The sequence below is a fragment of the Choloepus didactylus genome, chromosome 10 (genome assembly GCF_015220235.1).
Source record: "Choloepus didactylus isolate mChoDid1 chromosome 10, mChoDid1.pri, whole genome shotgun sequence".
NCBI classification, from domain to species: Eukaryota; Metazoa; Chordata; class Mammalia; order Pilosa; family Megalonychidae; genus Choloepus; species Choloepus didactylus.
Genome location: NC_051316.1, coordinates 106,649,555 through 106,674,288, shown reverse-complemented (window position 1 = coordinate 106,674,288; position 24,734 = coordinate 106,649,555). Strand labels below are relative to the sequence as shown.

At 46.8% G+C, this 24,734-nt stretch overlaps 1 protein-coding gene across 1 annotated transcript in view; it reads left to right on the top strand.

The window, feature by feature from the left end:
• PAPPA (pappalysin 1) overlaps nt 1-24,734 on the top strand; it is a 244,209-nt gene that overhangs the window by 195,034 nt on the left and 24,441 nt on the right. Inside the window, exons 16-19 of the mRNA XM_037798016.1 lie at nt 2,287-2,497; nt 3,087-3,258; nt 11,728-11,875; nt 17,164-17,273. Coding sequence (XP_037653944.1) covers nt 2,287-2,497; nt 3,087-3,258; nt 11,728-11,875; nt 17,164-17,273 — 641 coding nt within the window. The remainder of the gene's footprint in view (nt 1-2,286; nt 2,498-3,086; nt 3,259-11,727; nt 11,876-17,163; nt 17,274-24,734) is intronic.

The following is a 24,734-nucleotide window of genomic DNA, read 5'->3' as shown; positions in this document are numbered from 1 at the left end:
GAAATATCCATAGTTTGCAGTATCACAGTTTATCAACATGGAAGTCTCTGTGGGTTTTACAGACACTAACTGCCTTGCGCTTGGCAGATGAATCACAAAGACGAAAGAGGAGAAAAAGAAATCCAATGAGGATAGAAGGAGAGATGCCTGCATAAAATTGCAAACCACCCTTCCCCTTTTTCTCATCCTTATCCTGCTTTGTTTTCATCCAAAGTCCTTAACACCTTCTAGGACACTAAATAATTTACTTCTTTAGAATACTTTATTGTGTGCCTTCCAATCCCACTAGAATACAAGCTCCAAGAGGGCAAAGGTTTTATTGGTGTTGTTCACTGCTTTGTCTGCAACATATAAAACTGCTCATAGTAAGCGATGAATGGAGATGTTTGTTGAATGAATGAACGCTTCTCTGCAGCTCACATGGTCCTTACAGATCTGCCATGAAGGTAAAAGCTTAGGAGGGAGGAAATAAGGAAGAAGGAAGGAGGGAGGCAGGAAGGGAGGGAGGGAGGGAAGTTTGGGGAGAAGAAGGGAGGGAGGGAGGAAGAAAGAAAGGAAGGTAGGAAAGAAGAAAGGAAGGATGGAAGGAAGGGAGGAAGTTAAACAAACAAAGAGATTGACAGCGCTTTAGTGGACACTTTTTATAATGTTATTTCATTTAACCTCCTCAAAACCCCAGAAAGGTAGAAGCAATTGTTTTCTTTCTACAGATAGGAGAGTTGGGATTTGACTCTCTGGGGATGAAGACAATAAGAGGTCTGCTGATCATATATAGCCAGCTTCCCATTAAAATCAGCCGTCTTTGTAGTTAGACAAGACTGATTTTGAACCACAGTTTTGTCTTTTACGAACTATGAGAACTTGGGCAAGTGACGTCATTTTTCTGAGCCACCTCTTCCAAATGGGAGTTGTCACACTGAACTGAGTGTCTTTTTGAATACATGAGATTACATATTGAAAGCACTCAGTACATAGTAAATGCTCAATAAATGTCAGTTTCCCTCCAGGCATTCCATGCCTCCCTACGAAACCTTCCAACCTTCATATCTCAGAGCCTCCAACATGCTTCCAGCCCTGCTTGTCAACACCATTCAGTGGTGAGCAGGAAGAGGAGAATTTGTTTGAGAAATGCGTCTCAGCTCCTTCTCCGATTGTCCTGGGAAGGTTTTGGGCAGGCTGCCCCTCAGTAACATACAATCTGGCAGCGAAAAGCCTAGCTCTCCACATTTTCCTTTTATTTGCAACGTTCTCCATCAGGCCAGCTTCCCAATGGCAATCAGCGTTGCCTGTCAGAGCTGGCACAGGCTGCGGGGGAAGCGCTGCTCTCGCGGCTGCTTTGGCAAAGCTGCACTGAACACTGGGGCCTGAAGAGAAAGTCTTACCTCCAGACAATGTGAGGCTGTGACTCCCAGGCGTCAGGGGATGCCAGGGCAGATACAGGGTGCAGGGACCCAAAGGGTGAATGAGCGGCTGGGGGCGACACAGCACTGACATCAGAGCTTGGAGTAAATCCTGATGGGAACTTACTACGTCAACTATTAGAAGACAGACACCTTCATCTCTTGGCTCAGATGCCCCACCGGAAAAGCAAGGCCGATGGATTAAAGGCCTCTCTTCTATTGTCATGTGTTTTGGTTTTCTAAAGCTGCTAGAATGCCATATACCAGAAATGGGTTGGCTTTTACAATGGGGATTTATTAGCTAGTTCCAAGGCCATGAAAATGTCCAAATTAAGGCATCAACAGGTTGATACATTCTCTGAAGAAAGGCTGCTGACAACTGGGACACCTCTGTCATAAGGGAAAGCACATGGCTGGCATCTGCTGGTCCTTCTCTCCTGGGTTTTGTTGCTTTCAGCTTCTGGTTTCAGTGCCTTCCTCTCTCAGCAACTCTGGGGGCTTTTTCTCTATATCCTTCTGGGCTTTTTCTGTCTTTTATCCTCTCATAAAGAGCTCCAGTAAAAGGATTAAGACCCACCTTGAATGGACTGGGTCACATCTCAATTGAAATAACCTACCAAAAGGTCCCACCCACAATAGGTCTGCACCCACAGGAATGGATTAAAAGAACATGGCCTTTTCTGGGGTACATAACAGCTCCAAGCTACCATACCATGTAAAAGGTTCAGAAGCAGGAGTCAGGACACTTGTATTTCAATTCACTGTAGACCTGGAGTAACTCACTCCCACTCTGGTTCTTCAAGTCCCTATAAGTCTAGGCTGCCCACACACTGGCTGGGCGTTGGCACCCCTCCCTCCGCTAATCCTGCCCGCCTGTGTTCTCCAGGCAACAACAGCCTCCTGACCTGCCTGGGGGATGGGCTGTGGTCCTTCCCAGAGGCACTGTGTGAGCTCATGTGCCTGGCCCCACCTCCGGTGCCCAATGCTGACCTCCAGACCGCCCGGTGCCGAGAGAACAAGCACAAGGTGGGCTCCTTCTGCAAGTACAAGTGCAAACCTGGATATCATGTGCCCGGCTCCTCTCGGAAGTCAAAGAAGTAAGTAGGGCAGGAAATGAAAACTCATAGGGTCTGGGCCCTGACTGAGAGGAAGGGTTGTTTCTTTGCAGGAGGCCGTCCCCACTGTTGTTCCCATTCTGTTCCATGGGAAGCTAGAAGTACATTGTTAGTAATGGTAGGTTTGGGTCAAACAAAACCAACTTTAGAATAACTAACTGATAATAACTGTTACCAAAAAAAAGGTTGTTGTGAAGAATAAATGAGGATGTATACAAAGTGCCTGGCACGTAGTAGTAGTTCAATAAATGGTGGACTTCAATATCATCATTATGTGCAGATGGAAGAAAAGGATTGGACAAGATGCTCCAGGGCTCAAATTTTATCTCAATCCTTATGTAATTGACAGAAAGTCCAACATTCCTGCCAGCCCCCACTGAAGAAATTCTGTGAATGATTTTCCTTAGTCCCTACACATACTCCCCATAACTCAAAAGGACCGTAGGTAATCATGAATGGGAAAGGGAAATGAGAAGCTAGCTGGCTCCAGGGAAACTCTTGGTATTTTTGGTAGAGTTAGGTCTAGCCATTTGGTTACTGTGGTGTCTCTTCTTTCATCCCTTCCTTGAAGACGGGCCTTCAAGACTCAGTGTACCCAAGATGGCAGTTGGCAGGAGGTAGCTTGTGTTCCTGTGACTTGTGACCCACCTCCACCCAAATTCCATGGTCTCTACCAATGCACCAATGGCTTCCAGTTCAACAGCGAATGCAGGATCAATTGTGAAGACGGTGATGCCTCGCAGGTAAGCCTTGTGGAATTTGAGATCAATACTCTGTTCCCACTCCTCTCTGCCTACCAAATGCAATCCTGTCCTTTAAGAACCACTTCCACCAGGAGGCTACAGATGCCAGAACTATGAAATGGCACTATCGCCAATACAGAAGTTAAGAATCTGGGTACTAATTATCTACCCTTGTAATCTCTCCGAGCCTCGTTTTCCTCCCTATAACACCATGTTATATTTGTCCAAAGATTTCTAGCTTTAAAAATCATTAGCATTGAAACTCTTACAAAGAAAATCAGATATGAAGTCTCAATGCATGAAATTGATCCAAGTTTATATACCCTGATTGGAATACCAGGGCTGTTTTTCTAATATTCTACCACCATCAGAAAATACAACATTATCTGAAGTCTTTCAAATCACAAGACTCTTACTGTCTTTAGACATCAATTGGTTCCACAGACATAAAGAGAAGGGAACCATATTTAACCAAGAAGTATAATGTTGAGAACACTCTGGAAGAAAGGGAGAGGAGAAGGGGCTGGTAGGGCTTGAATTTTGTCTCAGGCCACGTGCAACTGAGAGAAATATGACAGTGAATGGATTTTCCTTGATCCCTCCACATGCCTCCCACTCCCAGTTCCCTCAGCAGGACGAGTAAGGAACTGTGAATGAGGAAGTGAAATGAGAGGCCAGCTGGCTCTAGAGGAACTTTTAATATGTTAAGGAGATCCACCTTGATAGAGCCAACCATTCAGGGTCAATTCCTCAAGCTCCGTGTTTCACAAGTGCACAAGGATCGTCAGCCAGGCGAGATCAGAGTTCAAGTCACCTGGGCCTCATCTTCAGTGCCTGCAAAATACCAGGCACTGCCCTGGACACCATCGTCAAAATGGTCTGAGGAGAATGAGATAAAGACCCTGTCCTCAGTTTCCCAAACCCTGATCCTCAACTCCTCTCCTTTCCTCTTCTCACATCCAAACAATTACTAACTGCTGTCCATGCTCCCTCCAGAACACCTTCTGAAGCTGTCCTCCTTGCTGTCTGTCCCTGGTGCCACCACCCTAACTCAGACCCTCCTCATCTCTTTCATGGGCTCGCCTCTCCCCAGTACAGTCTCCACGGTTTAGCCAAATTAATTTGTTTAGAGTGTAAATGTGATCATGGCAGTTCCCCTGCTGAAACCCTTCAGGAGCCAGCAACTCCCATTTCCCTTAGGACAAAAACTCCTTTGGGTGGCATTTAAGACCCCCGTTCATGATCTGGAAGACTGAGCTCCCATCTTTCCTCTGCATTCTCTACCTTGAAGAGTTCTCCTCTCACCCTCTCCAGTGGCCCAAGGCCTCATCATCCTTCACGATTTCGCTTGGCCATCCCTGTCTCCAGGAACCCTTTCTTGATGCCCCTTCCTCCCAATGTTCTTAGTGCCCCTCCTGGGGGTTCCCCATTTGCAGCATTGTAATTGTCTGCTTTCATTTTGTTCTCCCCCACTAAGCTGTGAAATCCTTGACCATGTCTTTAATTTTCCTTGAACCTTTAGCACTTAGAACAGTGCCAGGCACCTGGTAGGTGCTCAGGAAATGAGGCTGAACTAAGGGCAGGAGAAAGGACTGCACTGAACATCCAAGCCAGTCTCCTCATTTTCCACGTTACAAAATCAAGACCCAGAGAGGTTACTCAGCCACCCAAGGTGACACAGCCAGGGCTGGCTGAGTCAGAATCGGAATCCAGGTCCCCCCAGCTGTGGATAGATTGAATCCTATAGACTCTACCTGAAAATCCTTGATGGTGCACACTCATGGCGTCTGTGTCCCTGAGTCATTCCCATCCTTGAGTGCCAGGGAAGCGGAAGCCAGTGCTGGAACAAGCAAGGGCCAGAGATTGCCATGGCCTCACGCAGGCTGATCAACTTCCCTCTCACTCCCTTGCATAAAACTGTTGCTAACAGTTACCCAGACTGCTGAGCCAAATAATATTCTGGCTGTGGTCCTGTTATCAAACTGAAACCCAGTCTGCCTGGGGCTTGCCAAGTAACTTTCATGGCCAGTTTGTATTTAAAGGAGAAGAAAACGTAAATTTATCAGACACCTCAAGCAGTTCTGTTTGGCAACTGGCAGAGAGACTAGACGCAAAGGAGCAGGGTATTGCTTCTCGACTCAAAGAATGAGGCAGCACATGCCAAATGGGCTCCTAATACAATTGATGTTTCTAGTTTGTACTGAAAATGAATTTTCTCTACCCTCAGACCAGAGGCCCGAGAGCCAAATCTAGTATTCACCTCAGATCCCCTCTTGCTGAGTGTAAACAGCCGAAACGTACGCCCCAGAGCATCTTGAATCAAACAGCTTGTATGGAGCCGGGATTCATTGCTTCCCAAACAAGTTCCAGGTTCTGGCAGGAGAGGACAGGGGAAATATTGTAGGGAGGGTTCACACACTCCCTCCCATTGCTGCTGGAAGTAAATTAACACATAAAATTCCCACTTCATTCATTCCTTGAGAGCAGATATGATGCTGGATCTAGATTCTGAGTTCAAATTCTGACTCCACACTTACCAGCTGGAGGACTTTGAGCAAGTTACTTAACTCTTTAAGCCCCAGTTTCTTTGTTTATAAAATGGGGGGAGGGAAAATAATAGTACCGACGTCATAGTCTATTTGTAGGGTATGTCTAAGAGTAACCCCTAGAGTTGTGCAGTGCACAACTTAGGCAACCATACATGGCAGCCCTAGAAAGGCACAAATTAACTAGTCTGCCATTAAGGTCATTTTCAGTGGTGAGAATCACTGGTGCTCTATGGGGGTTCCTATTAGACCTAGACCCTAAGGCAACAGCTTGAAACCTAGTCCTGTGGTTGGCAGTTCCTGTGTTAGCTCCAGAAAGTCAGAGAAGGCATCCCTCATGCTTGATGGGTGGGGAAGCCAGTAGAAGGTACAGTGAAGCCTGCTCTCTTGCTCAAATAAACCTGTGCGGTGCTGTAGCTTTCTAGTCCCTCTCGACCAGCACTGCTGAATAGAACTTCCTGCAGTGATGAAAATGTTCTGTATCTGCACTAACATGGTGGCCACTAGTCACACGTGGGTATGGAGCACTAAACATATGACTAGAGTGACTGAAAAACTAAATGCTACATTTTATTTAATTTTAATTGATTCAAATTTAAATGGAAATAGCCACACATAGCTAATGGTTACCATATTGGGCAGTTAAGCTCAAGAACTTTGAATGTTCTGGTCCCTCTGAACCGAGATGGAGAGGCTTAATATTAAGAGCTATATATATATATATTTTTTTTAGTGTTTTCTGGGTGCCAGGATGGTGTTGCAGACTTTTTTTTTTTTTTCCATTTCGACAACACCCATCACTTGGAGAGGAGACAGTCTCCCCAGTTTGCAGACGACGAAGGAAGGGCTACACTCTTGCCCGTGATTCCGAGTTAGTGAGTGGTGTTCTGCCTGCCCCCACACCAGGAGAGGAGGGATTTCCAGGGCAGGGATGCCCCCACCCCCAGGCAACCCGGAGAGAAGTACTAATGGTTTCAGGGTTTAATCCAGCTCCAAAGACCCTGGGATGTCTGAGGAGATAATTTGGGCCTAGTTTCATGTGAGAAGCTTGGTGGGGGCTTTGTAGGTGATTAGGTAGCGGGTGGGCCTTGGGATGGGGGCAGAGTCTGCTGGAGATGCATGCACAGGGGCTGCCACAGGAGAGGACAAGGGTGCATTTCCTGATGGATTTCAGTCTGAGCAGGAGCAGAGAGGAAAGGTGGGTATGGAATCAGTAATGCATCCAATGCATTGCACGGACCACAGCACCACAGGTGTTGCTGTGAAAGTTTTTCTGCCCCAAGTGGTGTGGAGCCAGGCCCTGCCTTTTTGGGCTAAGGCTTGAACACAGCACGCCTCTCCTAGGTACCATGGCTCAGCCGACAGAGGAAGCATCTAGTCTGGGATTGTCAAATGCTTGCCCAGGCACCCCGTGGCTTCCTAGAAGATCAGGAACATCACAGACCCATGTCGCATTAGGGTGGGGCAGAATCCCAGAGACTTCCCCTGCAACTCACTTATTTTACTGAGGGGACCACTGAGGCCCAGAGAGGGAAAGGGACTTACCCCAAGTCACACAGCTAGTTACCACAGAACCAGGTCTTAGTCCAGGTCTCTGGTCACCTAACCACATCACTGTGCATGCCACATTTTTTGCCTGTCCACTCTTGGGGCTTCATGTCACCAGTGTTATATATTTTGAGGAAGCAAAATGAGTGTGAGGGCATTGGCTAGAACAGAATTAGGCAAATGATTAACAACTGCAATTTACTGAGAACTTACTACATACCAGTTGCTGGCCTGAATACTTTACAAGATCACTTCATTTAAGCCCCATAGCACCTGGCATTCCTATTCCCGTTTTACAGATGACAAAATTGAGATTCAGAGATGTAAGGTGGCCCATGTTTTTTGACTAGGAAGTGCTGGAACTGAGATTCCTACTCAGGACAGCTCAAGTGCAAAGCTTAACTATTTCTCTCCTGTTCTGCTCTGCCCTGCCTGGTTCTGTCTTGCTCTGGTGCTGCCACTATTTCTCTCTGCCATTGTTTTGTTTATTTTTATTTCTACTAAGGAGAAGTCTCCTTCCCACCATGCTCCCTCTCTCCTTTCCATTGTAGTAAAAGCACGTAGGCTTATAGTCAAGAGACCTGGCTACCTCTGTGACTTGGGCAGATTGCCTAACCTCTCCAATTGTTGCTGTTAACTAAAATATGGGCATTGGTTGGGTTGGTCCCAAAGTTCTTTTAGGGGCAATATGCAGAGGGGTTAAGAGCCTCAGCTAACACTTAGAGAGCCTGTGCTGTGTGTCAAGTTCTAAATTCTTCACATTTACTAACTCCCTCCATACTCGTGGGCTCCCATGTCCATTTAACTGTTGAGGAATTTGAGGCATGGAGAAGTAAACAGAGAAGTTAGCTGACTTCTCCAAGTCCACTCAGCTAGGAAGTTGCAGAGCTGGGATTTAAGCCAAGGCAATTTGACTGAAGTCCCCGCTCTTAACCATTATACTAGCATCCTTTAAAAACTTGCTTTTTTCACTTCGTAATGGAGCCACAGTTTCCAAATCTGGAAAAGAAAAGGGACATATTTGTACTCTGCTACTTTATTAAAAAGATGTTTTGAAATGCATTGGAAACACATGGCACATAATAGGTCTTCAACATGTAATTATAATTACTAAATAATCCTTCCAGCCCTTTGTGGATCTGTATAGCTAAAGAGATAGGGAAGTTAGAGAACAACATGCTCAGTTTTGACAGACAGATGCACAGGCACAGAGAGGCAAAATGTTTTGCTGAGAGATTTGTGGTACTCTTGAGAGAGACTTCACCTTGGCATGCAGAATTGTGCGTTCAGAACCAAACACACCCAGTGGATTCTCTGCCGCGTATTCGCTAGTCTTCCCGGATTGGATCTTTGCCAGCTCCAGGTCTTCTATGATCAGTCTAGATGCAGCCATCAAAGATCTACTCTGAGGGGCCACACCAAATGGTAGGCAAGCATTGAGTGCACCAAGATCCAGTCCTAAAGGAAGTTTTGAGAATACGGAGGCTCCAGGAAGTCTGCCCGTGCAGAGGGCATGGCAAGGGCAAGGGTGTGGAGTAGGGGAAGCCAGAGAAGTACATGGAGAAACAAGGTGATTCATTTGCCTAGAATGAAAGATACGTGCATAGCAATAGACAGAGCTAGAAATGTAGTCAGGGTTAGACAGGGGAAGCCTAGGCATATTCCGAAGGCTCAAGTGTCTGAGCAGAGGGGTGCCATGCTTTTAGCAGAAAGTGCCAGATGAGCTGGGCATGAGGGAGAGACCGGAGGCAGCCAGACCAGTGCCTTTACTCTCCCACTTTCTACAGTGGGGCCTTCCCAGTTTGAAATTCCCTGAGCAGATTCTAATACATTCTCTGCTCCAAACCGAGCTCTCCAGCCGGTTCTGGCCCAGGGAGTGCTGAGGTCTGCAGCCCTTCAGGGGCTGGAGGCCAAATGCATCACAGACCCAAGCCAAGGCTCCAGGAAATTGGGGTCAATTTCCTACTCCCCTGATGGCCCAACAGAATCATGGGGCCTGGAGCCTGGGACTCCAGGGAGGGAGAGTCGGGGTTCTCTGAAGCCACATGAAGCTGCCTAAACTTGCCCCGAGATCACGCGGAACCTCTGGGGGCTGGACTCTGCAAGTCGCCCTGCAGCTGCATGCGCTGATGGGCCACCCTTCTCTGTGGCCAGAGGCTTTTCCACTGCAACTGGACCCTCCTCCTGCTGGCCCAGGAGGGGCCCAGAGAGGAGCCTCCTTTCTCCTTTGATTCCTGCTTCCTTGCAGCTGTTTTCTCAGACAGAGGTGCTTCAGCCTGCATGAGCCCTTTTAAAGCCCTCTTGTTGACTTCCTTAAGCATGCATTCATTAATCCCCTTGCACATCCCTTTCTTCATTTGCTCTTTTATCCATTTATTTCTTCATGCATTCATTTATTTTCTTGTTTATTTAAAAAAATACCTTTGCTCTCCATTTATTTCATCCCATCTTTTGTTAAACAAACAGTTCTTCAGTGAACAAAAATATCTATGGAGCGAGTGGGTAAATGGACCGAGTGTCCAGGACCTGTTAGGTGCTGTGAGAGCTCTCGGGACACGGGGATGAATAGGGAGCCTTCCTTGAGGAAACTCATCATCTAGTTAGGAAACAGATGGTAAACAAGGGCAATATTGTGTCAGAGACATCAAGGGAGTATGCCATGTAGAATTGGGCCGGCTTTAGGACAGGATGGTTCCTGCCAGTTAATGTGCAGCCTGGTGGACAGGGATGGTAGGGAAAATAGCAGACAGAAGGAGCAACGAATTCAAAAGCACAACGGTGAACACAGCATATGGTGCAGGTAGTTCAAACCCAAGTTCAAGGTTGGTGGCGGTGCTGTGGGGGACAATGAGCTGGAGAACAAAGCAGAGTCAAGGCCGTGAGGGTTCTGGAGGCCAGGCAAGGAGTTTGGAAAGAAAGCTAAAGATCATAGGGAACAAGGAAAGAGATTTTTACACTCGGGGCACATGGTCAGTTCCTTTGGCCTCACTTAGTTTCTCTTATAAGCCCAAGAGGGAGAGAATAAACAGCTTGTCCTCAGATCTTTCCAAAGATGAGACCTTTACTATGAAACCATCATGGTTCCCCATTTCCTGTCATGTGGTGTCCCAACTCCTTAGGCTGGCATTTAAGGCCGATCAGCTCCACCTTACCAGTTCATCTTCCTCCCACTTAGTCCCACTCCTCCCCTGGAGGCCCGGAACCAGAAGCACCCCAAGCTCTGCTGCTCACTAATCTTTCTTGCATTGACCCATGCCATTCCTTCTTCCAGGAATATCCTTGTGTCCCCTTTCTGCTTGTTGTTCTATTCATCCTTGAAAACTCTTTTCCATATCTCACCTCTTCTTAGAGACCTTCCCTGGTTATCCCCTCATAAGCCATTACTTGGCGCCATGGACTCACAGCACTGGGGACACACTTGCCTTGCATCACTAAGGAAACAGTCTCCCTGATTAATTACGGCTGACTTCTCACGATTGTCTTTCCCACCAGCTCACCCTGACAGATACTGGCTCTCTTTATTTGTGTACCCCCACAGAGCTGGGCTCTGAGTGGACACTAAAAATGTTCCTTGTGGCAGTTCTAAAATTTCTACAAAAGAAGTTCTTGAAGGTTGGAAGGGAAGGTTTAGAGATGAGGACATGTCTTTAAGTTGCATTTGCCCAACGTTTTGCATAAGATTGAGAAACTGTATTTTGCCTCTTTGAAAGAATTGGTGGGCCCTGATGGAGAGGTATTCCCACACTACCCTTTTGGTGCCATTATTGTTTGAATTAAATGGAATGGAATGGAGTGGAGAGAGGGGGACAGATGGGAAGGGGAAGCAGAAAAGGGAAGGGGAGGAATGGAAGGACAAGGAAGGGAATGCCCTGAAAGAAAAAACTTGGCAGAGCCACGATATGGGGTGCATTCTTATTGGTTGAGGGGGAACAGGCTTCGGTATGTACTTACCTCATCATGAACAGCTCTAGGGCCTGTGCTGTCACCCACTGCACAAGTTGGGGAGCAGATGAGCCCCCTCCTTCTCACTTAAAAAAAAAATCAAAACTACCACTGCTTTGATTCAAATCTCTGAAAGACCACTACATTAGGAGTTAGGAAACCTGGGTTCAGGTCCCACTGGCTCTCTGGGAAACCTTGAGCAAGTCTGTTCCTGTACTGAGCCCTCAGTTTCCCCATCCATAAAATGGAGATACTAAAAATACCTCTCTCTTCCAGGGTGATTGGGTTTTGACTATAGCTAAGAAATTGTTTTGGAACACTTTTCAGAGCTCTGGGAAGATGAGAAATTGCTTCCCCTTTTATTCTGAGAGGCCTATCTTGTTGGGGCTGCAGGGCTCTCTCTTAGTGTTGACCCTTTCTCTGTGCTGTTCAGGGACGTGGGAACAACATCATCCACTGTCGAAAAGATGGCACCTGGAGTGGCTCCTTCCATGTCTGCAAGGAGATGCAAGGCCAGTGCTCTGCCCCAAGCCAGCTCAACAGCAACCTCAAACTGCTGTGCCCCAACGGCTATACCATAGGTATGAGGGGTACATGAGGGTAAGCAGTGGGAGGGGGCAAGTCCTTCCAGTAACTTGGGGCCAGTGTCTGGGTGGGTGATTGGGCACCTCTGATGTATGAGGCCCTGGGCTAGGCCCCAGGAAACCAAGATGAATGACACCATGTCCTGTCTTCCCAGAGCTCCCTGTCTACTGGGAAAGTCAGAGACATTGATATGGGCCATGTAATGGCTGGTGAGTGTGCTCGGTTGCACAAGAGTACAGAAAAGATGACTGGTCCCTAGGGGGGCACAGAAAGCTCCTGGAAGAAGGGACTCTTACAAAAGGATTTGAAAGGAACTTTGTGGGAAAGAAATGACATTCTGGGCAGAAGGGACCATGTGCCCAAAGGGAAGGAGATATGAAAGAGCCCATCAAATTTAGGAAGCGGTAGAGGTCCAGTGTGGCTACCTTTATTATTTATCTTAATATTTGCACAATGGTAAACATTCATGAGTACCTACTGTTGGTCAGGCCCTGCATCAGGTCCTTTAAAGGCATTTTCTTACTTTCTCAATTATCTTTCACAGATGAGGAAATTAAGACCTAAAAGGCAATGTAACATGCTCCCAAATCATAAGACCTTTCCTATTCCAGATCCTGAGTTCTCTCCATGGCATCTCAGCTGCCTCCCAAATAAGGATCCACAGCATTGTTCAAAATCCTCTTTGTGTGGTGATAGGCCAGCTCACAGAATGCTCACAGTGAAGGGAGACAACTGAGGATATGATGCCAGGGATTTGCCTGGGTGAAATCAGGCAGCTGGACACATGCATTAATCATAGGCTCCATGGCCTTCCAGGGAACTGGGAGTGCATCGAGTCTGACCTCATTTAAGGGCAGCAATACTGACCTCTTGGGCTGATTCCCTAATTGACCATGATGAAGAACTCAGGGAATTGAATATCCTTTCTCATGGCCAGTGTGATTTATGGAATAATCACTAAGGATGTCTGGAGCAGAAGGTTATCTGTGCATACACTCACTCCCAGTTCCACGGAGTCAACATGTTCTTCACCCAGCAAACCTTCTGGTCGACCTCTAGTTATCACTGCATGTCCAGAGCGAGGCCCATGGTGGGAGAGTGGAAATGTGTGGGGCCTCCCACCAACAGGCCCGACTACCTGCTTTTGAAGATGGAAACATGTAGCCTCAGAAAGCAGAAGGTGCTCACCTTAACTAGAGTAGGAATCAGCACTCCTGCATTTAATCTAGAGTGTTGTGCTTGCATGGATTAGAAAACCCCGAAGTGTGTGGTTGCTTTCTCAGATGATTCAGAAAGTACTCTAATAACTTACAGAGCCACCATTCCAAATTACCTTCCACCAGGAGTGTTGCAGAGAAATGGGATCTTGTAGGTCCTGTCAATAATACAGGTATTCTAGAAGGTTGGGGCAAAAGATACAGCAATAGGGAGCCTCGCTGGCTGCTCCATCCCAAAGCTTTCTCCTCTCCATTATTCCTGATGGATGCGAGTGGCCCTGGGCACATATGTCTGTGATGAGGTCTCTTCATTAACACAATCAGGATATGCAAGGGAATATTTGCCAGGCATTGGGCAGTTCTGGGAGAAAAGTTCTGATTAAGTGACCTTTATAAAGAGCCTAGAGAAAAAGAGAGGGAAAAAAAAGCCTGTAGAAACAGACTTCCTGCACATCTACATCCACTGACACATGCAAATATATTCACAAAGCATAAACACATTTATTTCACAAACACAAATACTTTGTAACCAAATGGAGACTCAAACACATGTATCATACAGTAAGTGCATGCCTAGCATGAACGGATCAACCAAATACCATGCACATATAGCACCCACACAAACACGTACATACACAGGAAACACAGACATCCACACAGTGCAACACATAAGCACACATATGTTGTGAGAAACACATCATATGCCCTGAAACGTATCCAACACCCAGAAAGGTGTACAAAAGGCAAATGTAGCTCACACACAAATATTCCCAGGGATCACATTCACCCCTCACAACCACACAAAAATGAGCCATAATGCCACCACCTCAGAACAGTCTAGAGAGAGAAAGAGAGAGATTGTGGCATTTCTTTGCCCACTGAACTTTTTCAGGGACAAAGCAGCGAGAGAAAGAAGTCTGAAGGACATTGGAATCTGAATCTCCATCCCCTCCCCTGCTCCCCATATTTCTACCTCAGCCCAGCTTCCCATTTTATGAATATGGTAATCCAGGGTGGGTGGATGGGGACAGACTGGGGGTGAGCAGAGAGGGCCCAAGTGACATAGAGACAGTGAGGGACACCGCAAGAAGGAAGATCCCCTCCCTGCTCTCCTACTCTCTCTCCCTCTTCACCTCCAAATGCCCCTCAGATCCTCCCAGGCTGAGCCCTCCCTATGTGGGGTGCACTTCCCCGTGGAGGGGGATCTGTCCTGACGCCCTGTGAGCTGGGGCCGGGCATGTGCTGGGCTTGGTGACCAGAGGGCACATGCTGGAGCCACCCGGAGCAAATCTCTCTGGGTCCCTCCCAGACAGCAGGCTGGGGAGCTTCTGCAATGGTTCTGATCGCTCAGAAAGTTGCTGCGGCTGCCACCGCCTCTGCCAGCATCCCCGCTCCTCCTGGGAAGGCCAGGCGGGGGCTGGTGAGGTCACCGCTCAGTAATGATGCCAATTAGGGCTCCTGTATCACAACACAGCAGCGGGGCCTGGAGCGGGGGCCTGGGGGAGGGGAGAGAAGTGGCGGGAGACACGGACAGAGGGAAATTAAGCCAGGATGGCTGCATTCAACAGCGGTTGCCTCCCGTTTGACAGTATTTCTATCTTTTTTTCTCCTCTTGAGATAAGATAGCCTTTGTCTATTTCTCAGAGGTTGCATCTTTTTCTCCAAAGAATTTTGCTATCACAGCCCTGTCTCATCTTGGGGGTTCTCATCCTGGGAGTTTTCTTTGCCCCCTAATCCCCCCGCCCCAGCTCTGATCTCATAAGACAACAAGAACTACTGAGTTTCTTTCGCTGCTTAGGGATTTTTTTTCCTCCCATATCTCATCACTTGGCTTTTCTGCCTTTTTGTTTTCCCCCATTTGTTTTCCATCCTCTGTACCTTCACCTTTCTCTCTCACCTTCCGCAGCTGCCTTCGGTTTTCTTCTCTCTGTAGGGCTACACCACACAGATAGCTGGGCTTGGAAGTCAGAGAGGCGTGGGTTTTAAACCACACACCAGCGGTGTAAACCGAGTTTGGTTTCCTCATCTGTGAAATGGCTGTGATGATACTCAACTCATGGGGCTGAATTTGTAGCATAATGAGGTGATATTTGAAAGTCACCTGGCAAGGCTGAGAATCTTCCTCCTTCTGGGCTTTAGACAGACCTTATGAGTCTCTTAGACTGAAGAGGATTATGAGATGACAATAGGAAGGGCACTGGTTAGATTATCTATCTATCTTTATCTATCTATAATCTATCAATCATCTATGCATCCATCTATCATCTACCTATTATCTATCTTTCAATCATCTACTGTCTAACTGTTCACACTTTATACTTACATGTGTGTGTATTTGGAATAACTAATATGTTAGGATATTTAAAAGAAAAGAGTTGACTCTCTCCTAGTAGGCCATTTAGTGTTCAATGGTGTTTTGGCACAAGGGCAGGGGGGTGACTAGAGACCTCCTGAGGGCCCCGGTTGGATTCTGACAGGTCAGTTCTTTGCCCACATGAATGAACACCTCTCTGGAGTCCTGGGGACATCCCTGGGTGAGGCTTGATTTTCAGGAGACCTCAGAATGTGTGAAGTCCAGGTGGAGAATGAATGAGCCAAATCACAGTCAACTTGCCAACCTATAGCCTGAAAGTCAACTTCTTCACCCAGAAATCCCTGGACTGAGGGCTTCTACGTACTAACCCCATCCCTGTTAGTCACCCACCCCTTCAGTGACTCACTGCCTGCTTCATTTTTTCATTCATTTATCCATTATTCAGTTAAATTCACTCATCCATTTATAAACTCACTTTCTCCTTCATAAAATACCTGAATGCCTATTTATCATTCACTCATTGCATTCATCCATCCATCCATTCATTGATGTATTTATTCATTCATCCATCCATTCATTCTCTTATTCATTTCCTCATTCTTTTATGTGCTCATTCCCTTGTTGTTTCTTGCATTCATTTCACAAAAGATTATCGTGTGCCTTCCATCTGCCAGGCACAGTGCTAGGCTCTGGGCATAGAATGGGGCATAGATGGTGTTGGCCTCGTGAAGTTTACAGTCCAGCAGAGAAGAGAACTATGGATATAGTTCTGGGTGGGGGATAGAGTGTCTGGGAGGGGGTTTGGCCTGTCAGAAAGCCACAGGGTCTTTCTGAAGAAGTGACACTTGGAATAAGACCTGAAAGATCATCAGTAATGCACCAGCTGGAGAAGAGTGGGAAGGTTCTTCAAGACATAGGGAAGCCATGAATGAAAGCTGTGGAAGGAGAAAGCATGTGGATGAAGAAGCTGCTGTTGCATCCATGTGCTCTTCATCCCTCAGTCCATGCGATGCTCCTGAGCTCTTGGCAGGTGTCAGGCGCTGGGCCGGACTCAGAGATGAATCAGTTGCCATCTCTGCCCTCCAAGGGATGGTGGAGAGGAGGCACCAGGGTTAATGTCAACACTGGGTTGAGCCTCTTCAGTTCAAAAAGAAACAGAAATCAACAGTAGTAGCATTCTGAAGGCTGAGTGTTCTCAGCTGCTGAAATCAGGGAAGGCATCTCGGATGAGTTGAAGTGGGCCTTAAACAACCGATAGGATTTGGCCATGGGAGGGCAGCTGAGGAGGAAGTTTTGGAAGAAGGGAGAACGAGAACAGAAGCACAGAGGCAACAAAGTGTGAGATTTGGCAGGAAAACCAAGTGTAGTTCAGTCTGTTGGACCATCCACTATGTGAAGGTGGTTAGTGGGAGACGGAGTCAGGCCAGACCCTGCGAGGCCTGGAGGGCTTGGGCTTTGTCCTGGACGTGGGGAGCCCTGGAAAGGCTTTTGAGCGGAGGAAGAGTGTCACCAAACTGGGCTCGGGGCCGATGAGCGTGGCGGTGGGTGCCAGCTGGATTGGAGACGAGAAGAGCGGCAGGGAGACTGGAGATGGCTCCGCCAGGGGAGCAGATGTCTTCCCACTGCCCTTAAGGGTGGGGTGGCCAAATCTGCCGGAGCAGGGAGTGGCAGGGCCCACTCGGGGGAAAGGTGGCACGTGGGCATCAGGAGACATGTGGGCTGACCAGCTGCCTTGGGTGTGTTTTCCTCTCAGGGTCTGAGTGCGCAACTTCGTGCCTGGACCACAACAGCGAGTCCATCATCCTGCCCCTGAATGTGACCGTGCGGGACATCCCCCACTGGCTGAACCCCACTCGGGTGGAGGTGAGTGACAGGGCTGCCCACACCCACCTGCCGGCCAAGAGGGAGGGAAATGACAGGGCCGAGCACTTCCCATGTCCCGGTCCCACTGTAGTCCCTTTGCATACATTATCTCTCGTTTCATTGTTACATCTGCCCTGTGGGGGTGGGGACTCATTCACAGTCTTTTCTCCAGTCCTTAAGTAGTTAATACTTTCTCTGTGCTAAAGGCCTTTTATTTATTATCCCACTGAATCCTTATAGCAGCCTGGAAATAAGAGGTACCAGTGTGCCCTGAATTTTTGGATGAGGAAACTGAGCTACCAAGGGCACGTTGGCAGGGAGCAGCAGAGCCAGGTCCCAAACCCAGATCTGTGAGTCGGTCAAGGCCATCCTCATAAGGACATTGCTATTTTGCTTCTCTAGCATAAGCTCGTAGAAGGCTGGGGCTATGCCACTTGCATTTCTTGTTGCTTTACTTGTTTTGTGGAAAGCGACTGACATGTGACTAGGGAACGAGTAACGCCTGTTTATGGCGCACCTGCATCGTATACCTTTATTTAATACACAGCAGCACATTTAAACCTCAGACAGTTGTATGGGGGGGGGGCGTGGTCTGCATTTTCTAGATATGGACACTGAGATCTCAGAAGTGAAGCAATGGGTCCAGGGTGAAGACTTGAACACAAGCCTGATCCGGTGCTGGGCTCATCCCCCTTGCTTGGCTGGTTGTATCCCCTACCAGCTGAACATGGAGGCCCCCTTCTCCAGGCAGCCAGCATCATTGCCTATTTGACTTTGGGGTTGGTCACCCCACTTTTCCTGTGTCACGCAACTGGGGACCCCGGAGCTGATGCAGGACCCTGCTCATGTCCTCCAGGGCAGGATGCATCCCCAGCCTCAGGAGCCAGGTCTGGGCGCTGGCTCCTCATCCTGGAGAATGCACAGGAGGGCGTGGCAGGGCGAGGTTCAGCTTCGTCTCTGTGCACCAGCCTTTCTGCCGGGGGTGCTGGGAGGCCTCGCAGACCCAGGGAGCTGCCCTCTGCCCACCTGCTGCAGACTGTGCTCTGGAGAGCCAGGGCAGAACCCAATACGGGGTGTACTGTTTCTCAGATGAGCTGAGGGCACGGATTTGAGGGCTGTCTCAGCACTCTGGGCATATGGTCCTGGCGCTGGACCTGGCCAGGCCCCTACCCTCCCCTGAGCACCCCAGGATTCTTTCCCCCTACCTTCTCCTCCCTCTTTCTCCGCTTCTGTCGCAGTCTCTTTTCTTGACTCCATCTTGGCCTCTCCAGCTTTATTTCCTTTTCCCTTCCTTTTGTTTCTCTCTCCCTCTCCTGATATCCCTTATACTTTGTTCTCCTTCACTCCCTCCTTCCAATATTCTTTCCCCTTCTGTCTCCATTATCTTTGTCTCTTTCTCTCACTCTTTTTCTCTCTGCCTCTGGCTCTCTCATATATCCGTGAGATACCCCTGTACCCCTTCCCGCAGGCTCTTTATCTGTTTGCTCCTCTTCCAAGTGCCTTTCCCCAGTTCGTAACCCAGAATTTCCGCCAAGTTTCCCACCGAATTCCCCGGTGTACACTGATGTCCTGTGCATGCACAGAGCTAGCATGTCCAAATCCCTGGAAGCTGGGATCATCAAGCTCAAGCCCTCCATTGCACAGATAGGGAAACCAAGGACTGCCGAGAGAGGTGACAGGTCCAGGGCCACACAGGAGGCAGAGCTGTAGCTAGTAGCCTGGACTTGGGGTCGGGTGCTCCTTCCAAGCACTGCCTCACCTCCCTTTTCACCAGCCTACACCCCACATCCCAACGCAGGTGGGTTACACTCATACCCAGGAGAACAGACACAGGAGCCTTCCCACGCACCCCAGCCCCCACAGCCTCCTTTGCTTGGGACATGGACCAGGTTCTCCAAGCCCAGCTCCCACGCCAGGCCTTCTCTCTGCCCCATGGGTCAATCCCACCCTTCCTTCTGTGAGTCCTTGGCACTAAAGAGTTCAGTTATAATTCACTATGAAATAAATCCAGGGATTTGAAAGCCTGCAAGCCACCCCCTGCCTTCCCTCCTCCCCCACTGACCACCCGCTGCCTGCCCGCCCCAGCCCCCTCCCAGCTCCCCGGGCTGCCCGCCTTTATTGATGCGGGTCTACGGAGAGAGCCATAACGAGGTTCAGACCTCCACCAGTCTCCCGAGGCCTCATTATCCAGGAGGAAAAAACTGTAGTAGGAAAAGGGAGGAGGGCGAAGGGCAGAGATTGATGATTTCCAGGAATAAGGCAGAAAAGCAGGCCTCTGCTGCACCCTTGCCCCAGGTGCAGTGAGAGCTGCACAAAGAGATCTGCCGGGGCAGGCATTTGCAGGCCAAAGCTGGCCCTGGATGGCTCTCCTGCTTTCGGAGGGTTTGCCTCCCAGCACTGGTGCAAGGGAGATGGTTGGGGTTGAGGCTGTGCTCCAACTCCTGCCTCGACCATCCCAAAGGTGAGACGTAATGGACACCGCTGGGTCTGCAGCGCTAGGTCAGGCACTTTCCACCCAGGTCCACTGCACACCTTCCCAGGCACACACACAACAGCCTTGCAAGGTGGGTGTTAGTCTCCATTATTCCAGTGGAGGAAACAATCTCAGAGATGGAAGCCACTTGCCTAAGAGGAGTTAAGAGGGACCCAGATCAGTCTGATGCCAGCTACCCATGAATGAGGAATAATAATATTAAAGGCAAAACATTTACAGAGCACTTCTGAGTGGTGTGCCTGTAAATGTTTACCAACCAGCTCTCTGGGGGAAAAAAAACCTCTCATTTGTAGCATTTGCCAATTTCTGTGGTATAAATAAACCCACCACGGCAGATCTCAAGCTTTCCAACTTGTCGTCACTGAACAAGGAGTTGAAAAGAGAGGTGCACAGCCCATCACTGGCATGTATCGCATGCCGGACTTGTTTAAGCATTCTGCATATCTTGACATGTATGAAGAGAATGATGACTATTTAGATGGGTGGATTATCAGCACTGAGATCAGGTGTCCTAACTAGTACACCAGAACAGACAGTTTTGTGAAAGCAGGTCCATGGTCATCTTATCTACCATGGTAAGTCTATAACTTCTCTCAGTGCCTAGTGCACAGGAGATGCCCACTAAACATTTATGGTTGCTGAGTTAGGTACCAAGTTCTAGTTCAAGAGCTCTGGAACCTTCTTGCCATGTGTCCTTAGGAACCTGTCACTTCTCTAGGCCACAGCTTCCCCATCCGTGAAATGAGAGATAGGCTTAGAGCAAGAGTCACAAACTCAAAAAACAAAAACAAAAAAAACAAAAACAAAAAAACAAAACACACGCACACACAGAAAACAGGCAGATGGCACAAATGGGTGAAGCAAGCCACGCATTATATTTTGTAAATTAATCACCTAGGAATATTATTATTAGTGGTAGTAGTAGTAACAGTAAAATTTACTATAAATATTTCAGACCAACAGGACGACTGAAAGAAAAATGTAACAACACCCATGCACATACTACCCAAGTTAAGAACTAAAACTTTAAAAACACAGTTGAAGTTTTTTTTTCCTTTACTGAGCTATAACAGATACATTAATCCTAAGCATAAGGCTGAAGTTTTATGTTTGTGTGCACTTAAAAACTACTAACCAGATCAGGTTCTGGATCTTTCTAACTTCCCAGAGAGCAACTCCTCCTCATGCCAGATAATACCTCTGCCTCCAAGATAACCGCTATAGGTTGGTTTTGCTTGTTTTTGTTGAAGTTCACATAACAGGGAATCATATAATGTATCTCCGATGAGGTTCTTTTGTAAGCATATTTTTCATTTTCATAAAGAAAAATACTTTTTTTTTTTAATTCTTCCCCTTCTCAGCCACCCTGCCCACCCATGCACTTTTAAAGAGGTAAGGATACATAGAAATATTCCTCTAATCGAAAAAATGAAAGAATGCAAACCCAATGATAGAGGTAAGGGCCCTCAGGCTCATGCTGGAGAGACTAAAGGGAATGGGGGAGACTGTGGTGAACTGTAGGGGGCACATGCTGCTTCTAAAAGGAACAGCTCCATCCAGTGCGGCAATGCAGAAATGGGGGTCTTAAGTGTGACCAGATTTTCAATATTTTTCTTGAGTACAAGAAAACTGGTTTTTTAAAAATATCAAATCTCTCATTTTGTTTTAACACTGGCAACTAATTTTGACTTTGTGTAGTGCTTGTGTGGACCAAACCAAACATTTCTTTGAGTCGTACAGCCTGGAAGCTACTGGCTTGCAACCTTTGGATGAGATAGAGTCTTCTAGACCTGGAAATCTAGAATTCATGGGTGGCAGCCTCTCTTCCGTCAGCTCCTAAGAGTATTTCCAATTTGCCTCGCACCACACATGTTCAGGGATTTAGGGAGAGTTTCACTCGGAAAATGTGACTCCCATCCTCAGAGGCTTACCGTTTCTCTAGGTAGCTGGGATCGGGTTATATAATGGCTACTGGCAAAAGGATGGAAAGAAGGAGGGGAGGAAGAAAGGGAAGGAAAGGAAAGGGGAATTATCATTTATTGAATATCTATGTCATATAGCCAGCCACTGTTTATTAGGAAATTCCATATATGATGCCTCCTTGTGTCTCTACCACACCCCAATGAGGTAAATATTATCACCATTTTATAGACATGGAAACTGAGGCTCTGTGAGGTTGTCACTTGCCCAATTCACATAACTAATCTGGTCGAGTCAGATTTTGACCCCAGTGGTAATTCTGCTGCATTCCAGTCTGCAAGGCAACAGCCCTGCACATTTTAAATAAGAAATCTATGCAACATATACACAAGAAAGAAACAGAATTCATTCCTTGAAAAGGAGACAGTGCTGTGAAAAACTCTGCAGATAGTCTAAAGGTCAGAGGTGGAATGGTTCTGAGTGAATATTAAGTCCAATCTATCAGATATATAAATGGAGTCACTAAGCACCCTGGATGGGTAGCCCAGAGATGAAGTTATGAAACTAGAATCCAGTGATCTCTCGTTCATCGTGGACATACTCGTACATTCACTCATTTGATCATTTGTTCAATCATTCACTTACTCATTCAATAAACATCTGTTATGCATCTTCAAATGGCAGGTATTATTCAAATACAGTATCTACAGGGTGAAAAATACTTGGGCTTTTAAAAAAAACTCACCCAGAAGAAAGCCAGGAGCTCAGAGACTGATACCAAGAGGCAAACATAAATTAAAAGATGATTCGCTCTTGTCAGGTCCTATAAATCATGGAAAGATTAAAAACGAGAGCTCATCGTAGAAAACTTCCAGGAGGTACCCAGGTCTGGGCCTCAGGTAGAGGCTCTCCTAAGATGCCTTCACACATATCCTCAGCTCAACATAGGGCCTGCCTTCTCTGGGCTTCATCTTTTAGACACTTCCGTTTAAAATTAACTGACTTGTTTGTCCCATCCTACATTTGTCTAAAGACCTTTCTGAACCTTGGTCTTTCTATCTGTCAAAAGAGTCAGCTATTTGACATGTACAGCTACAGGTGCTAGGGGAATTTGCAGGGAAGTGCAGTGTTCCAAAACATAGATCTTGAAATCAGACAGATGTGGGTTTAATTTCTGACTCTCTCATTGCCTATGTTTGTGATTTGGGGCAGGTTCTTTAAGTTCTCTGGGCCTCAGTTTCCTCTTATCTAAACCAGAGTCAAAAATAGTACTTATCTCATGGTTATTTTAAGAATTAAGTGAGATGAAGGCTCTGAGCACAGGGCTTAGAGCATCATATTTACTCAGTAAAGGATTTTGTGTTGATGATGGTGAGGGTGATGATGATAGCGGTGGTGGTGGTGCTAAGATGAGGACGATGGTGATGCTAGTGGAGGTGCTGGTGGTGGTGCTGGTGATGTAGTGGATGACAATGATGTTGGTGATGATGATGATGTTGGTGATGATGATGGTGCCGGTGTTGATGGCTTTGCTGGTGGTGTTGACAATGAAGACTGCAGCCAGAAGGAAAAGACTGTCTAATTCTTCCTGTCCACCAAGACAAGAATTAAAAGTCCTGTCACATAAAAGTCAATTCACATAACTAATCTGGTTGAGTCAAATTTTGACCCCAGTGCTAAATCTACTGCATTCCAGTCTGCAAGGCAACCACCCTGCACATTTTAAATAAGAAATCTATGCAACATATACACAAGAAAGAAACAGAATTAATTCCTTGAAAAGGAGACAGTTCTGTGAAAAACTCTGCAGATAGTCTAAAGGTCAGAGGTGGAATGGTTCTGAGTGAATATTAAGTCCAATCTGTCAGCCCTGGACTCTGGTGATTCCCTTTGCCCCACACTTACCAAGAAACCTCACTACAGTTTGGCTCCCATATAGGTCTGCCTTCAGGAAGAGAATGAGCTGGTCGTATGGGTTTTCCACATCCATTCTGGCCCATGTGACTGTTCATTTCTTAATTAAAATTAATCAACTGGCACTCAGCCAGGAGCCCATGCCCTGATATGATATAGATTCATGACTGGTCTCTGACAGAGTTCTCTATCATTTCAAATCTAGGCATTTGCATCCTGGTTATTTATTTTATTTTATTTATACTTTATTTTTTTTAATTTTAAAGAAATAATTGTAATCTGGCATGAAAAGCAAGGTGTCTTCAGCAGAATAGAAATGGGAGCTTCTCGGATTTATTTGTATTGTAGCCCCCATTCCTGATGTTATTTTATCTTCCTAGTTTTAACTTTCTTCTTTCACCTACTTTAAAAAATGTCATCATGTTGGACTTCATGTCTTAAATCATTCCTGGAATAATTGCTTGGTTTCAAATCCTGGTTTCTCCACCTAACAGTTATGGAGTTTGGGGAAAATTTGTTCTCCTTATGACACAAGACTAATGCTCACCTCCCAGCCAGGCGGTGAGAAATAAACGAGATAATGCACAAAGTAATTAGTACCACAAATACACTCAATGCATTTTAGTTGTCACTATCATTATAATCATAATTATTATTTAAAAAGATTACATATAAGAACATATATGCATACCTATAACTCTCAGCGGGTTGAGGAAAGCACTGTAGAAGATGGAAGTCTTGAGCAGAAATTTAATAGATAACAAAGCTTTCTCCAGGTGACAAGGTGGGGAAGGGCAGTCTATGAAAAGGAACAAGAACAAAGTCATCGAGCTAAAAAGGTGTGTGACAACCTCAGGGAATTGTGAGCCGCTCCATATGGCATGGCAGCAGGTGACGGTAATAAGGGTTCTCTGTCTCTTCAGGGTTCCAAAATCGAGGTTAATTCATACATCCTCCAGTTCACTTGCTCTCAAACTGTAGTGTGTATCAGAATCATCTGCAAGGCTGATATAAATAAATATATAGGGTATATATATAAAAATATATATAAATAAAATATAGGGTGCCAGGCGCTGATCTCAGAGATTCAGAATCAATAGTTCGGAAGCAGGGCCAAGCAATCTGCCTTTTTA